The sequence below is a fragment of the Pan troglodytes genome, chromosome 9 (assembly GCF_028858775.2).
Source record: "Pan troglodytes isolate AG18354 chromosome 9, NHGRI_mPanTro3-v2.0_pri, whole genome shotgun sequence".
In the NCBI taxonomy this organism is placed as follows: Eukaryota; Metazoa; Chordata; class Mammalia; order Primates; family Hominidae; genus Pan; species Pan troglodytes.
In genome coordinates, this window is record NC_072407.2 from 48,062,355 (window position 1) to 48,075,941 (window position 13,587).

At 47.1% G+C, this 13,587-nt stretch overlaps 1 protein-coding gene across 1 annotated transcript; it reads left to right on the forward strand.

Moving 5' to 3' along the window:
- The first annotated feature begins 922 nt into the window (after window positions 1-922).
- Window positions 923-13,269, forward strand: ACCSL (1-aminocyclopropane-1-carboxylate synthase homolog (inactive) like). The gene is made up of 14 exons (XM_016922417.4): window positions 923-1,481; window positions 2,997-3,056; window positions 3,487-3,557; window positions 4,263-4,332; window positions 4,581-4,647; window positions 5,588-5,685; window positions 5,917-5,994; window positions 6,332-6,432; window positions 8,134-8,223; window positions 8,971-9,016; window positions 9,116-9,257; window positions 11,244-11,386; window positions 11,473-11,626; window positions 12,771-13,269. Exons 1-14 carry the CDS (start codon window positions 978-980, stop codon window positions 12,851-12,853), a joined length of 1,707 nt encoding a protein of 568 aa, XP_016777906.1. The 5' UTR covers window positions 923-977; the 3' UTR covers window positions 12,854-13,269.
- Window positions 13,270-13,587: the final 318 nt, after the last annotated feature.

A 13,587-nucleotide genomic window follows, 5' to 3' on the forward strand; every position in this document is an offset into this window, starting at 1 on the left:
TAGTCCCAGGAACTTGCTAGAAATGAGGATTCTCAGGTCTCACCCCAGACATACTGACTCAAAATTCAGGGGTGAGGTCTCACCATCTGTTTCCTACTACGCCCTCCAGGTGATTCTGATGGACTTCAAAGTTTGAGAGCCATGTACCTAGCCCATAGTTACAAGTGATGGAAGCCTAAGGCAGCTGTCACAGTGAGTAGGTGGAAGGCATTTGCAGGAAGCCAAGTGAGGATAGAGGAACTGAGGAATCTAAAGGCTTTGAGTATCTGGTATGGCCAACCTGGAGAAGAAAAGGCAAAAAGAAGGGCTGATGTTCTTCAACAGGGCTTGGCAAACCTTTTATGTAAAGGGCCAGACAGTTAATATTTTAGGCTTCGTGGACCACATGGTCTCTGTCACATGGTCTCTGTCATGACTATTAAACTCTGCCATTGTAACACAAAAGCAGCCATAATCAAGACATAAATAAATGAATGGGGCTGTGTTCCAATAAAACTATCTACAAAAATAAGTGGCAGGCCAGATTTGGCCCTCAGGCATTAGTTTATTCTAGCAGAATGTTTTACTCAGTGGGTAGTGATGGTGATTGTTTTTGAGCAGTAGAAACCCTTTTTTCCTATTTAACCAAACAAAGCAGGAACTGCTCAGGTTGAAGAATGGGGTGGAAAATCCAGAGCCTCCTTGTTCATATCCCCCTGCTCTTCCTCAGAACACATCCTAATGCCGTTTAAGTAGAGCACTCAGTGTCTAGGCTTGAGGCCATGTACTCATTGCCCTAAAGAGTAGGTAACTCTTCATGAACCAATCTGGTCATATAACCAAGGCATGGAAGTGAGAAGAACAGATCTGAGATCTGTTCTGTCTCCGTCCATTCCCGGACCTGAGGGTCCAGGAGATCCTCCTTTGCTCCATTGTCAATGGTCTCTTTCTCCGTAGGTGCCAGGCAGCCTGCAGAGGCCAGTAAAGATACCCGGAGTATGAGTCATCGGTCAGACACCCTTCCTGTGCCCTCTGGTCAGAGGAGAGGCCGGGTCCCCAGAGACCACAGCATCTATACCCAGCTGTTGGAGATAACGCTGCACTTGCAGCAGGCCATGACGGAGCACTTCGTGCAGCTGACGAGCAGACAGGGCCTGTCGCTGGAGGAAAGGAGGCACACTGAGGCCATCTGTGAGCATGAAGCCCTTCTGAGTCGCTTAATATGCCGGATGATCAACCTCCTACAGTCTGGGGCCACGAGTGGCCTGGAGCTCCAAGTGCCTCTTCCTTCTGAGGACTCTAGGGGTGATGTCAGATATGGGCAGAGGGCCCAACTGTCTGGGCAGCCTGATCCAGTTCCCCAACTGAGTGATTGTGAAGCTGCCTTTGTCAGCCACGACCTATCCAACCGTGGGATTGACATCTCTGTCTTTTATCAGTCGAGCTTCCAGGACTACAATGCCTACCAAAAAGATAAATATCATAAGGACAAGAACACCTTGGTGAGAATTTGGGGTGGGGGGTGGGCAGCATCCTCACGGGCTCCAGTCACTTGGATTTACTGAGTCCTGGGCCAAGTGCTGTATATGCTCTCATTCTTTATAGCCTTATGAAATGGGCACTCTTGTCATCTTGCAGATAAGGGAGTAATTACAGAAATAAAGTGACATGCCCCAGAAAGTTAGAGAACTCCATCCACCCCCACATCCCTCCCTCTCCCTAAATCCCAGCTCTTAATTATTAGGAGTTGGCCCCTGTGGTCACAGGGACAAATGAGCCTGCCGTTAAAGAACTTAGTGTAGTGATGAATGGAGTCAGCCACTGGGGCACAGACATTAATAATCTTCCCAAGAACGTGAAAGGGATGCCCACTTCAGGTGGTCTGGGAAGAGGTCTTAAAGGCTGAATCAGCCAGCCATGTGGTGATGGCCATGGCCATGACCCTCCAGGCAGGAGGAACAGCACACGTGAAACCTTCAAGATGCGAAGGGCTAGGAGTGATTGGGAAAGGAGGTCCAATGGCCAGAGTAGGGACCACTGGTGCTGTGGCAGGAGGTGTGAACAGAGGTGGATGGGAGGTGTTAAGATGTTACCCTAAGGGGCTGGGCGTGGTGGCTCATGCCTGTAATCCCAGCACTTTGGGAGGCCAAGGTTGGTGGATCGCTCAAGTCCAGGAATTCGAGACCAGCCAGGGCAACATGGTGAAACCTCATCTCTACAAAAAATACAAAAACTAGCCAGGCATGGTGGCACACACCTATAGTCCCAACTATCTGGGAAGCTAAGGTGGGAGGATCACTTGACCCCGGCAGGTGAAGGTTGCAGTGAGCTGAGATCGCGCCACTGCACTCCAGCCTGGATGACAGAGTGGGACCCTGTCTCAAAAAAAAAAAAAAAAAAAGGAATGTTACCCTAAGGGCGATGGGGAACTGAGGAAAGGCTTCCAGGAAAGGGGGTCCTTAGCAGCTCTCCAGCCAGAGGGTGGAGGGTAACATTAGCTATACCTTCCCCTTCTGTTCCTATCTCTGTTCTCCTCTAATAACTTAGAAGGCCCTAATGTGTAAGGAGAAGTAGCAGAGGTAGGTGCCAGATGGGGCCTTGGGGATTAAGGGTCCAGGCTCAGGCGTCAGGTAGGTAGAGTTCTACTTATCACCCAAGGTCACATGGCTAGTAGGTTATTCAACTTTTCTAAACTTCACTCTTTAAATTGGATTATATAGAACCTTCTGCTCAGGAATTAAGACAACTCACAGGAAGCACTTGGTCTAGTATCTGGCACATAATAAGAACTCAATGACTGGTCGATAGGACATAACTTATTTATGTGGCTCTAATGGGGAAATTTGCAAGCTGTACTATTTTGGGTTCATGGAAAGCTTTCCTAACGTGTAAAGTTGTCAAATTTGGATTGAATTGCCTCATGGGCAGTGAGATCTCCATTTGAACTAATGTTTCAAGGGATCTATGTAGGGTGGAGCAAGAGGACTGACATGATCTTGGATTCCTTCCATCTCCAGGGTTTCATTAACCTTGGCACCAGTGAGAACAAGCTCTGCATGGATCTGATGACTGAAAGAGTAAGGATGTTCTGGGCTGTGTTGGGACCCATCCCTTCAAGGCTTAGTCCCCCTAGCATGCTCCTGAGCTATGGTAGATACAGGGGTGAGACATAGGAGCCTGGGAAGAGGAGTGAAGAAATAGCTTCTAGAATAGCACATTTAACCTCCTGGCCTTGCTGACTGTCCAGAGATATTCTCTGATTAGGTATATGGTGGGAAAGTTGCTATGGGAACCTCTGGGTCAGATACTTCCCAGTGAGGTATCTACTTGTGTAATTTATGACAAGATGGTAGCCTCCATTCATTAAGGAGCACGCAGTGTATATACCCATTCCCTTTCTAGGAGGTCGTGTATGTGGAGGGCAAACACTCATGTACAAACTAGGAGTAGGATGAGGCCTCTTGAACTTCCCTGGCCTACCTGTCTTCATGTTCTATTTGTCAACAGTTGCAAGAAAGTGACATGAACTGCACTGAGGACACCTTGCTTCAGTACCCTGATTGGAGAGGGCAGCCATTGTAAGTGACCTTCAGATTTAGAGTCTCTTGGTCCCACAGGCAGCTATCCTTATCCGGAAGGAGGATTCAAGGCACCAAATTCCTGGTTGGTTACCTCCCTATCTCTTTGGGTAATAACTTCTAGAAATAGAGCAAAACTTCATCAGGAGGCAACCTGGTATAGTGGGAATAGTTATTCTGGTATAGTAGGAATAATTCATAAGGCCTGAGTTCTTTTTTTTTTTTTTTTTGAGATGGAGTCTCACTCTGTCACCCAGACTGGAGTGCAGTGGTGCTATGTCAGCTCACTGCAGGCTCTGCCCCCTGGGTTCAGGCCATTCTCCTGCCTCAGCCTCCAGAATAGCTGGGACTACAGGTGCCCACCACCACGCCCAGCTAATTTTTTGTATTTTTAGTAGAGACGGGGTTTCACCATGTTTGCCAGCTTGGTCTTGATCTCCTGACCTTGTGATCCGCCCGCACTGGCCTCCCAAAGTGCTGGGATTACAGGCATGAGCCACTGCGCCCAGTCAAGGCCTGAGTTCTTGTCCCAACTCTCATTTATTGTCTGTGTGACTTGGGGAGTTGATGGTCTTAGTCAGTAGCCCTGTAATATGAGGTTGGACTGAGTAGAAAAGGTCCCCGTTAGGCTGGACAATGACCATCTAGATCATGAGTGAGGAAAGGGGCCCGGAAGCCACAAGGTCTCTCTGGGTCTGTTTACAGCCTGCGGGAAGAAGTGGCCCGGTTCCTGACCTACTACTGCAGGGCACCTACCCGACTTGACCCAGAAAATGTGAGTCAGTTTCCCAGCCTTGCTGCCACCCTGGTGGAGGGCTATATTCTTGGAGGATGCTCTGCCCTTTCTAGGGGGTACAAGGAGAACCAGTGAAGACTCTCAGGGCCAGGGCAGCATGAAGGCCAATGTGTCCCAGCTGAGGAGGCTCCCTGTGCCTGTTCTGCCCAGGGGGATGGAGAAAGCATGGCTACCCCTTCTCACATAGGTATTGGTTTTGACTTCTGCCTTTCATGTGTTGTCTTCAGGTGGTGGTTCTAAATGGCTGCTGCTCTGTCTTCTCTGCCCTGGCCATGGTTCTGTGTGATCCAGGCGGTAAGTCAGTGGGCTCTGCTTTCACTCTCAGTGAAATACTAGCAACATGGGTAGGAACACACGGGCACTGGACTTTGAGGAAGAAGAGCATCCTGACTCAAGGCCTTTTCCCCAAAGTGGTGGGCCTTCTCCCACACTGACTAGGTTATCTTCCTATTTCTGTGGGAAAGGGGTTTGGATTCTCCATTTAAGGGAAGAGAGACATGGTGGACCTCAAGGAGGTATGCCCCAGGAATGATGATGGGAGCCTACCTACTATGTTCATGGCTGGGCTTTTGGGCTCAGCTGCAATACAGACAGCCATGGCAATGGGCTCAGACAATATAGATTTCTTATCTCTTCAGAAAAAGGCTAATTAGTCCTGGACCCAACGAGGTTGAGTGGACTGTTCCGAACCTCCCCGGTAACAATGCTTAAGCAAGAGGCTCCAATGTTAAAGAGCTCTGCATGCATCAAAAGAAGTGCTAAGATAGTCCCTTTCATGCAAAGGAGCTTCTCTTAGCTCGTCAGTAAGGCCAAATGGATGGGAAGAAAAGAACGTGAGATCACCAGGTCCAAATAACTGGAGCCCTCCTTGTGCATGGACCTTGACCTCTGATATTTGGCCTGAATCCGTTGAGACTTTCCTGATAACCATTGCTCCATCTGCTAGTGAGCCTCGCTTGACTTGTGCCCTGGATTCTGAGTTACTCAGTGATATTCTTCCCTCTTCTTCTCTAGTGTACCCGCAAAGAAGAAACTAGAGTTTTGTTTCCCCCAGTGATGTCTATAATAATGGATAACTTTCATAGCACCTGAACCTAAGAACATTAATCCCCAGGTAGAAAGGATCATGAAACTGACTTTTTTTCTGTCGATAGCTTTGCTAGTTTGGGGAGCCTGGCAACAGGCTCTGATTGGGAGACTTTGGACTGATAGCTCTGTCTCTCTGTGTTTCCAGAGGCCTTCCTGGTCCCTGCTCCCTTCTATGGTGGCTTTGCCTTTAGCTCCCGCCTGTATGCAAAGGTTGAGTTGATTCCTGTCCACCTGGAGAGTGAGGTCTGAATGGGGCCCCTTCCCTGCTCAGTATGCCTAGACAATGGACTGTTCTGGGGACACTTAAAGGGGTAGAGGGGCTTGCTTTCTACCCATCTAAGTGGTTGGGTAGGGGTGGAGAAGGCATGTGGACTGGCACTCTGGTATGAAGGCAAAGGATTGCGGGGCTTATGGGAATGAGGAATCAAGACTTAGATTTTAAGAGACACTTCTCACATAGTGTTTCTCTTCCAGGTCACTGTTACAAACACCCATCCTTTCCAGCTCACTGTGGACAAGTTAGAGGAAGCCCTGCTTGAAGCTAGGCTTGAGGTAAGGAGGGAACCATATTTTTAGGATGGCCACTGATGGTGCTAAAAGGGGTTTGAGTATTGAAATTCTAGTACTGCTTATTCACCAAGACCTGGTGGGCTGTCCTTAGTTGGAAGAGACAATGAATGATCCAGGGGTGTGTCCCTCTAGTCCTATGGGGATGTTATGGCAGCCCCAGACTTCCTTCCTGTTCCCCCTCTTTGGGCAGTATAGTAGTTGCTGCTTCAAGACCCTACCTAGGCCTTTTTGGGTGCCTGACCTATAAAAGATCCTTGGCTGAATTTAGGGTAGATGCTAAGGACTTGTATTCACTCAGTTATATTTGGGTTTTTCTTAGGGGAAAAAGGTCCGAGGCCTTGTGCTAATCAACCCTCAGAATCCTCTGGGTGACATCTACTCCCCAGAGTCACTGATGAAATACCTGGAATTTGCCAAGAGGTATGAGTTCTACCCCTTGAGACTAGGTAATGTTTCTTGAAAGGATTCCCATCACTTATAGTCAAGTAGTCAGGAGCCAGATCTGGTGGCACATGCCTGTAATCCCAGCACTTTGGGAGGCCGAGAAGGTGGATCACTTGAGGTCAGGAGTTCGAGACCAGCCTGGCCAACAGGGTGAAACCTTGTCTCTACTAAAAATACAAAAATTAACCAGGCATCATGGTGGGCACCTACTATCCCAGCTACGTGGGAGGCTGAGACATGAGAATTGCTTGAGCCCGGGAGGAGGAGGTTGCAGTGAGCCGAGATCGTGCCACTGTACTCCAGCCTAGGCAATAGAGTGAGACTTTGTCTCAAAAAGTAATTTACCCTAAATGGTCTCACTATACACCATACTTTGCAGAGTTATATAAAACTAACTGAAATTAAAATGAAGGAAAACGCAATCACATGCTTACCACTTCAAATTTTTTGCCATTTCCTTTCTAGCCTCAGCCTATGTATTGACATTTATATAACAGTCAAAATATAGTTTTGTTTTCTGAGAAATATGTCACTTAAAAATATATAATTTGTTCCTTCTCTACTTAAGCTTAAGTACTTTCTCCCAGCATCCATTTCCGAAGCCACTTGGGCTGGAGTGCCGAGGAAGACACTCTTAGACCTTGTGGGATGAAGACGTGTTCCTACAGAGCTTCACATTCCTTTCTAAGAGCACATTCTAGAAATTATAACCTTCCATTTTCCATAAGAAACAGACTTAGTCAAACTTCACGACTAACACAGACCAATGAATGGTGCAGTATATGGTCAGGAGGAAAAATGCTAGAGGGGGTAGGCAAGAATTGGATAGAATGGGTTCACTTCCCAGCTGTAGCACCTGCTAATTGAGGGAATTGACTTTACAGCTCAGAGCCTTAGTTTCTTTTTTTCTTTCTTTCTTTCTTTTTTTTTTTTTTTTTTTTTGTTTTTTTGAGATGGAGTCTCGCTCTGTCACCCAGGCTGGAGTGCAGTGGTGGGATCTCAGCTCACTGCAACCTTTGTCTCCCGGGTTCAAGCAATTCTCCTGCCTCAGCCTCCTGAGTAGCTACAACTGCAGGCATGCGCCAACATACCCAGCTAATTTTTGTATTTTTAGTAGAGACAAGGTTCCATGATGTTGGCCAGGCCGGTCTTGAACTCCTGACCTCATGATCCACCCACCTCGGCCTCCCAAAGTGCTGGGATTACAGGCCTGAACCACCATGCCCGGCCTGCCTTAGTTTCTTCATCTAAAATGGAGATGACAGTACTGAGGGTTGTTGGGAGAATGAATGAGGCACATAAGCAGTTAGGAGCTCCTGACTCTACCAGTTAAAAATTCTCTGGGCTACCCAACCCCTTCCCATAGTCTCTGCTTGATGGTTGAATGGTTAGCTAAGGTTAGACAAGATGTTCTCATATGTGTCTTTTGCATCCTATTCCTTCCCATTACCCCCAAGCTAGGTCTAAGGGTCCCTTCTGATGTACCACCCCATCTACCTTACTATGCCCCTTGGAGGGTCAGATGGGCTGCTGGGGCAGTAGGAGTGCATGATCTGTGTCCAGAGAACACCATAAAAGACATGACTTAAGATTACAAAGATGCTTGTAAAAAGCATGCAAAGAAAAAAGATTAGAGAGAAGCTAGATCTTGTTCTCCTTCTTTCATCTAATCTACAGGTATAACCTACATGTGATCATAGATGAGATTTACATGCTGTCTGTGTTTGATGAATCCATCACATTCCACAGCGTTCTGAGCATGAAAAGGTGAGCTGGTCTCAGCTGGAGTTGGGAACGAGAACCACAAGGTTCTTGTTTTGCAGGGTGAGTTTATGTGACATGAATTTAACTCAGTTCCTAGCACATAGCCAGTTAACTGCCCACAGGGCCTGTGAATACAAACAAAGCATCATCTTTCCCTCTAAATGTCTTCTAGTCTATATGCCATTTTGTATAGAAGATAATTTGAGGTCAAGGTAGAAAGTCTACTGTCAAAGGTCAAAATAAAGCCTCATAAAATGCCAGGGTAGGAGATTCTTGATAAGTAGAGCACAGGGAAAGAAAAAGGAGGCAGAACCTTCTGAAGGGTAGTATCTGGCCATAGAGATGGGATTCCAGCATTCAAAGCAAGGGAAGGAAATGCCTGGCAGAAGGAACAGCTTCACCAAAGGTGGAGCAGTAGGAAATACTCGGGCACGTTCTAGAAATTATGGTGACCCACATCTGAAGAGCCAACTGCCAGGAAAGTGGCTTTGGCCAAGCTGTAGGAGAGCCACATGTCAGGCTGAAGGCCCTAGACTTCATTCAGTGGGCACTTGGGTTCTGTGCCTCTAGGTCTTCAGGAATACCTTGTGTTGACTTCCTGGCTTAACTGGGACAACTGTTTCTTGAGCTTTGGGCCCTATAGGCCCTTCTGTCTAGGAACAACCTCAAGTCTACTTTCCCCTCTTATACCCCAAATCTTCATCAACTATTTCTCTATAACCTTAGTTAATTTTTCCATTTCTTCTTCAGTTTGCCTGATAGCAACAGGACCCATGTGATCTGGGGTACCAGTAAGGTGAGCCATTGCTTTCTCTCCTTGGCTAGGGAAGGAGGAGGAGCCAGGAATAGAAGGCAGACAAAACACTTGTTCCTGTTCCTGCTTTTCTTCCTCTAGGATTTTGGCATCTCTGGCTTCCGCTTTGGTGCTCTGTATACCCACAACAAGGAGGTGGCCTCTGCTGTGAGTGCCTTTGGCTACCTCCACAGTATTTCTGGCATCACCCAGCACAAGCTGTGTCAACTGCTCCAGAACACAGGTACTGAGCTCTAGCACAGACCAGCATGTTGGCTGGACCTCATGGCCATGGGGAATTCTTGGATTTGCTTGGGCCTCTGATGTGCCCTTAATATACTGAGACCCTATTTACTGTCTCAGATTTAACTGTGGTAAGATGTGAGGTTTGAAGGAGGGCAAGATAGGGCAGATAACACAGCAGGGTGTAGGCAGAAGATGGAGGTGCTGTTTTAAAATACAGGATGAGGCCGGGCATGGTGGCTCACGCCTGTAATCCCAGCACTTTGGGAGGCCGAGGTGGGTGGATCACTTGAGGCCAGGAGTTTGAGACCAGCCTGGCCAACAAGGTGAAACCCGGTCTCTACTAAAAATGCAAAATTAGCCAGGCATGCTGGCAAACGCCTGTAATCCCAGCTACTTCGGGGACTGAGGCAGGAGAATCTCCTGAACCCAGGAGGCAGAGATTGCAGTGAGCCAAGACAGCACCATTGACTCCAGTCTGGGTAGAAAAAGTGAAACTCTGTCTCAAAAAACAAAAACAAAAAACTACAGGATGAGCTTTAATTTCTGGATGTCTGGTAGCTTGTGTTCTACCCAGATGTGGGATGGCTAATCGTACTCTAAGTTGTGAAGGTAGGAACTTCAGAAATTAGTCTTTATGTGAATATAGATTTTCCCTCCCCAAAACCCTGTTTGCTTTAGACAAAGATTATAAAACCAAAAACAAAACAAACACTCTGACTCTTCTAATACAACATAATCTCATCTTCCAAGGTGGCCAAAGGAGAGCTGCCATTTGGGCAGGTTGGTGTGGCTAGGCCTGTGGCACCTAGATTCATCGTCCCCTTGCTTGGATCTCAAGTGAATGCTGGCCTCAGAAGGGACTTTCCCCTTTAAAGCCATGGCCCAAGCTTAGAGACTCACTTTCTTTAGTTCCCTGTAATAGAACAGATACCAAACTGGAAGTTTTAATTAATAGCTGGGATATAATGAAACAAACTGATGTCATTATATTTGCTGATTTAGAAAACAATTTGCTTTCAGCTCTGGGAGGGGAGAGAGGTAGATAGGAGAAATCCAACTGAATGCTTCCCTAGATATCAAGACCTTTGATACTTGGCAGAAACCAGATCGCAGCCCCTTGAACGCTAGTCCTTAATCTTGGATGGACGTGGGAGTTTCCCAGGGAGCTTAAATACTGACGTGTGTTCCATCTTCAAAGATCCTGATATAGCCTGAGCATCAGGGCTTCTAACAGCTCCCCAAGTGGTTCTGTTCTATGAATGCTGAGGGCAACTGGCCAAGAGCATCCCCAGGCACACATATATTCCTCCGACTCCATTGTATGAGGCTCAGATTCGGGTGGTAGGAGCTGCGAGTCCCTGCTGCTTGCCCAGTTAACAACAGCAGCATCAACCCCTATTTGGGGATTGACTCCTTGCCCTAGGGCTGTGAACTCAAAGAGAACTTTCCTACTAGACCTTTGAGAAGCCCAGTGTCTCTACCAGAGCCTTAGATAAGAGGTGGGTGTATCAGATGTGGACACCATCAGCTCAAACATACTAGAGTTAGTCTTAGAAATAGCTTGCAGGGTGCAGTGGCTAACACCTAAAATCCAGCACTTTGGGAGGCAGAGGCAGGTGGATCACTTGAGGCCAGGAGTTTGAGACCAGCCTGGCCAACATGGTGAAACCCCATCTCTACTAAAAATACAAAAATAAGCTGGGTTTGGTGGCGTACGCCTGTAGTGCCAGTTACTTGGAAGGCTGAGACATGAGAATCACTTGAGCCAAGGAGGTGGAGATTGCAGTGTGCCGAGATTGTGCCACTGCACTCCAGCCTGGGTGACAGAGGGAAACTCTGGTTTTGTTTTTTTTAAAAACAGATGAACAAAACAAAAACAAACAAACAAACTTGCATGAAGCCCAGGAAGGGAGCATTTGGGAAGGAACTCTCGGTAGATTTCTGTAGTAATATCTGTGACAGTGTTTTTCCTCTACCCATCCAGAATGGATTGACAAAGTATACGTACCCACCAATTGCTACCGGCTCCGGGAAGCTCACAAGTACATCACTGCTGAGCTGAAGGCATTGGAGATCCCTTTTCACAACCGCAGCTCTGGCCTCTATGTCTGGATCAACTTGAAAAAGGTGTGTTCTGGGAATGAGGACAGGTGTTCTTGGGCAGACCTGCCAGCTGGGTCTTGGGCTCAGTTCTGTTCCTCTGCCCTCCCTAGTACCTGGATCCCTGTACATTTGAAGAAGAATGGCTCCTCTATTGCCGCTTCCTGGACAACAAGCTATTGTTATCCCGTGGCAAAACCTACATGTGTAAGGAGCCAGGCTGGTTCCGCCTCATCTTTGCAGATGAGCTCCCCCGGCTAAAATTGGGTGAGTGGAGCTGACCTCCCAATCCTTTAAAGATGCCCCATCAACTTAATATCTCAATCTTCTCCCCCACCCCCCTTAAACATCCTATAGATCTAGCCCTTTATTCCCTGTTTCCATGTCTATCTTTAGTTAGGTGCTCTTGCAAACAACAACTGATATGTACCTCAAGCACCTATCCATTCATTAACCATTTGGGGTATCTGTTCTGTGACTGCCATTGAGTGAGGCATTGGGACCACAAGCTAAAAAGTAGTACTCTGAGGCCAGGTGCGGTGTCTTATGCCTGTAATCCCAGCACTTTGGGAGGCCGAGGTGGGTGGATCATGAGGTCAGGAGTTCCAGACCAGCCTGGCCAGCATGGTGAAACCCTGTCTCTACTAAAAATACAAAAAATTAGCCATGCATGGTGGCGCACGCCTGTAGTCCCAGCTACTCAGGGGTCTGAGGCAGGAGAATTGCTTGAACCTGGGAGGTGGAGGTTGCAGTGAGCTGAGATTGCGCCACTGCACTCCAGCCTGGGCGACAGAGTGAGACTCTGTTTCAAGAAAACAAAAACAAACAAACAAAAAAAACCCAAAAAAAGTAGTACTCTGCCCTTGTGGGGCTGGCAGCCTAGTAAGTGAGATGGATAGGCAGATGACCATGGAAGTCCCTGTATGCCATACTAGAGAGTTTACTTTCTCCTCTGAGGTTATAGAGAATAGGACATTCATGTGAACATTTATTTATTGCATTCCACTACATGCCAGATGCTGTTCTACCTGCTGGGAATATAGCAGTGAATTGTTCATTCTCATGAAGATTTTTGTTGCAGAATTCTTTTGAGCTAGCATAGAAGATAGGCTGAGTGAAGAGACACTAGAGGCAAATAGAAATCCTGATTAGGCCAAGGCCATAAGCCCGAGAGTACAGGCTTTGATACAAGACATTGAGATGTCTCGCAGGCTGACATAACAATGATATTCAAAAAGAAATCAGGGATGCAACATGTAGACTTGGAAATCCAACCCAAAGGTGGGAGGGCTGAAGTTCAGGATCCCTGAATGAGAGGCTTTTATGGTTGACCATGACCTGGCTATGTCTGGGACCCACCTGCAAACCTACTAAATCACGATCTCTCTCTGTCCCCATTTGAACCCTCTAGCCATGCGTCGGTTCTGTGATGTGCTACAGGAGCAGAAGGAGGCTTTGATAGTGAAGCAGTTGGAGGATGCAATGAGGGAGTAGGCCGTCTGCCTCCCAACCAGCAGTTCCAGCCCATCACTTGCTCAGGGACCCCCTAATGTCAGCCTCTGGCCCAGAAGGCCAGGGTGTCTTTTTGTCAGTGTTGCGATGGAGAAAATGGTGGGCTCCTCCAGGAAGATCTCATCTGACCCGGTTGTCACCCTCCTTAAGCTGAGTGCCTGCTGTCTTTGGAAGCTTTCCATCTTTTTAGTCTTTGCTAGCCATTATATATGCAAAACGTTTTTATCGGGGTTGGGGTGGAAAGGCCTAGAGACACCTAGAGAAACAAAGGGAGTTCTCTGGGCCCCTATTTAGATGGTTTATTTTATATTCAGTACCTAATAAATTCTATACTTTTAAATTCTAGGCCCATCTTATTTTCTTGCTTATATTCTTCATCATCATCTTTGGAAGCCAGATGATTTTCTGTCCTCCTTAATTTTTAAATTCTAAGGCAGGTTCTATGTAAAGAATACTGTCTAGAGCAGGCCAGAAAAAGAAAGAAGTCATCCTTAACTGATGGGCCATTTTCCAGGTGTTGGATGCAATGTTCTATAAGATTCTTATGAAATCACATCCACTTCCACATGACCTGCTAAGAGGCAGGCGGGAGTATAATTGCAGGTATTCCTGCTTCCAAATACTAGAGTTTGTTCCACTTTTACCTTCCCAAAAGGCTTTTAAAGTCTCTTGCTGGGTATGGTGGCTCATGCCTGTAATCCCAGCACTTTGGGAGG